Source organism: Archocentrus centrarchus, chromosome 1 (assembly GCF_007364275.1).
Source record: "Archocentrus centrarchus isolate MPI-CPG fArcCen1 chromosome 1, fArcCen1, whole genome shotgun sequence".
Taxonomy (NCBI): domain Eukaryota; kingdom Metazoa; phylum Chordata; class Actinopteri; order Cichliformes; family Cichlidae; genus Archocentrus; species Archocentrus centrarchus.
This window is the reverse complement of record NC_044346.1, coordinates 8,653,733-8,656,659: the sequence shown is the minus strand read 5'-3', so window position 1 is coordinate 8,656,659 and position 2,927 is coordinate 8,653,733. Positions and strand designations below refer to the sequence as shown.

Here is a 2,927-nt window from a genome sequence, read left to right as displayed (position 1 = left end):
ATGGAAAACGAGCCGTTTCCCGATTTTTGTTTCCTGATTAAAAATTTAAAAATGGATTTTAAAAATCCGGCGTGGAAATCGGATTTCTCATTTTTCTTCATTTTTGTATCTTGACCCGGAAATGATCGAACTCTCGCGGCACACGCAGACATTGGCGGTACGTTTGATTTGATTAGGAGCCATGATTCACATATACATCTAAGAAGACATGTCGTTGCACGAATATGCAGATTTTATTGCAGTAAGCAGAATAAATGGCAAGTGTTGTAGCGAAATCGCATCAATGTTATGCACCCACTTCGGAACAAGACGGGGTTTTTCTGAGAGGAATGTGCGGAGATGGTGTGCTGAGCAGGGGCTGCTCACACAATTCTGTTCAGACAGCCAGCTTGAAGTTGAAGTCGCTGAAGGTATTGCTGAGGTAAGTTTTTCATTGTTATAATTATTTTTATGATGAATGCTTTTTGTGAAATATGCAATGGCTACATTAATATAGCTAAAAAGCTGACTACAAGCTAATGGGAAGCCAGACATCAGTCGTATGCTACAATTTACAGATTCAATTAAATGGCTAATACACTGTTAGCCCTGCGAGAGACTGGCGACCTGTCCAGGCTGTAACCCACCTCTCACCCCTCTGGCAGCTGGGATAGGCTCCAGCTGCCAGAGGGGTGAGGGTGAGAGTCTCCCACATTGAACTGGATACGTGGATAAAAATGCATGGAAGGACTATACACATAATTTATCCAAATAATATATTTCACTTGTCACATTATTAACATGATAAGTATTAACAGTCTTACTTCTCCAAACATTCCACTGGAAATGTAAAGTTATTTTTAACAGTATTCTTCCCTATTTAGTGCCTCTATGGATAAACTGTCAGCTTCTGTGCTTAAACTTTTTTTTTAAGTCACTATGTTGGGCTTTGCAAACATAACAAGCTTCCCATTTTTTTTCTCCAAGCATGTAGTGACCTGTGAAGTCTGTCTTCCCCCCCCCACTTCTAGACTGGATCATCTTTTGGTCGAAAAATGATGACTGGATATCTTTCTGCAAAAGGCATTAAAGCTTCTGAAGGCAGAGTGGGCAAAGTGTTGAGAAGCATTCATCAACCCTATCATGCAGCAAGACAGCAGGTAATGTTAAATACCAGTTTTCCAGTAGAGCACTGGTGTTGAGAATCTAAATCTTGCAAATATATTGAGTATTTATAGTTTGTTTGATTTTAGGGTGCCCGAAATCTCAACCCCATACCCTACAATGCAGAATACATGGGTCATAAGCTTCACTTAGATCAAAATGAAAAACTTGTTATGTTTGGAGTGACCCATGTCATGGCTATTGATGGTTTCAGCAAGAAGATTGTCAGTCATTCCACCATGCCGGTAAAAAACAACATCATCATTTACGAGGATGTGTACAGGTAAAATAACCTGACTACTGCTACTAGTATTCATTTATTCCTCAGTCTATTATTGCTCCGTCCAGTTTTAACTAAATACTTTTTTTATCGTTACTTTAGAAGTGGCTGGGATGCTTGTTAGGTTTAAAGGGTTTATGTTTGTGTGTTTTATCTTCAGACCTGCTCTGCTTTCTTGTGGACTGTGGGATCAGGTCAGAGTTGACTGTGGGAAGGAGTTTTACCTGGCACTGTTCATCCAGGAAAGGCTGGCACAATACAGATACAATTGTCAGAGGCAGCCCTACATTCAGACACCTTCTACAAGGGTAACAATGTGGTGGTAAAATATTTTCTTTTTTTTGTAAACTCATTTCAGATGAGAATAAGCCGAGTCATGCTGTTTTAAAATATGCACAGAACCATGTGATTGAGAGAATGTGGTCAGAGGTAAATGCCCGAGTCAACTATCCTCTGAAGACTGCTTTGGTACAACTGGTGGACATGGAGGAACTGGACATGGAGGACAGCACATCCAAGTACTGTGTGTCAAACTTGACATGCCAGATGGCCAGGATTGGTATCACTAATGTTGTAGAGGCATGGAATGCACACAGAATCCCAGGTATGATTCATTCCTTTTTACTGGCTCTGTTACAAGAATATTTTCTTCACAAAGCAATTTCAATTTAGTTTACCACTCTGTAGTAAATTTTGATATGAACTGCATTTACAAATGTGTAGCTTATTTGCATATCTGTATATTCACTACTGACTGAAATTTTCAATAGATGGGGCAGCTTCAATTTCTAAAATACCTCATCGATTTGTTCTGAATTATTTGGGTATTTTGCTATTTTGTGTAGATTTCCTTTTATTGTTGTATTTATATCTAGATCTGTTCAATGAACACATAATCACCCCTTTGAAGCAACACTAAAGTAATAAGATAAGCTCATATTTCTAAATGCTGTGAATCTGTTGCAGTTATGTTCACTTTACTATACCAAGTAAATTTTAACTCATTCATTTGTAAACCCTTAAAACACACTTGTGTGTCATGCAGGAAAAGGAATACCAAATGAACTGGCTAAAGGGGGGTGTCCTGCAAAAATTGCTGAGGAACTTCTGCCTAATGGTGCCGCTGCAGCTGACCTGTATCAGCAGGAGGTGGGATCAGCCTTGAAGAGAGATTCCATTTTTGGACTGGAGCCTTTCTCCTCTGAAGAAGCCAAACAGTGGACTGAAACAGAGTTTGGTTCTCATTTTGACTTGTTTTCACTTTACCAAAACGTGGTTCATCATAACTATGGACCCTTTAAAGATGCTGTTAGGTTTCTTATTGACATCACCAGATGTTGTGTGTGATCCATTAGTGGTATTCAATGAAGAAACGAGTAAACTTCTCCAAAAAAAATTTATTACAGAGAAAACTACAAGCTGTTTCAATTTATAACAGTTCAAATAATTTGTATTTACAATCTTGTTTCTGATTGTTGGCAATAAAGGAGAACTTGCAATTCTC

General features: G+C 38.7%; 1 protein-coding gene across 6 annotated transcripts; it reads left to right on the top strand.

The window, feature by feature from the left end:
• Positions 1 to 2,927, top strand: LOC115794830 (uncharacterized). Of its 6 annotated transcripts, none has more exons than XM_030750909.1 (6): positions 1 to 421; positions 1,063 to 1,139; positions 1,358 to 1,426; positions 1,584 to 1,693; positions 1,782 to 2,027; positions 2,469 to 2,927. In XM_030750909.1, exons 2-6 carry the CDS (start codon positions 1,123 to 1,125, stop codon positions 2,768 to 2,770), a joined length of 744 nt encoding a protein of 247 aa, XP_030606769.1. In that variant the 5' UTR covers positions 1 to 421; positions 1,063 to 1,122; the 3' UTR covers positions 2,771 to 2,927. The 6 variants fall into 6 exon arrangements, with proteins under 6 accessions (XP_030606769.1, XP_030606618.1, XP_030606391.1 ...); XM_030750758.1 differs by having other exon boundaries at positions 1,011 to 1,139; XM_030750531.1 differs by having other exon boundaries at positions 1,011 to 1,139; positions 1,233 to 1,426.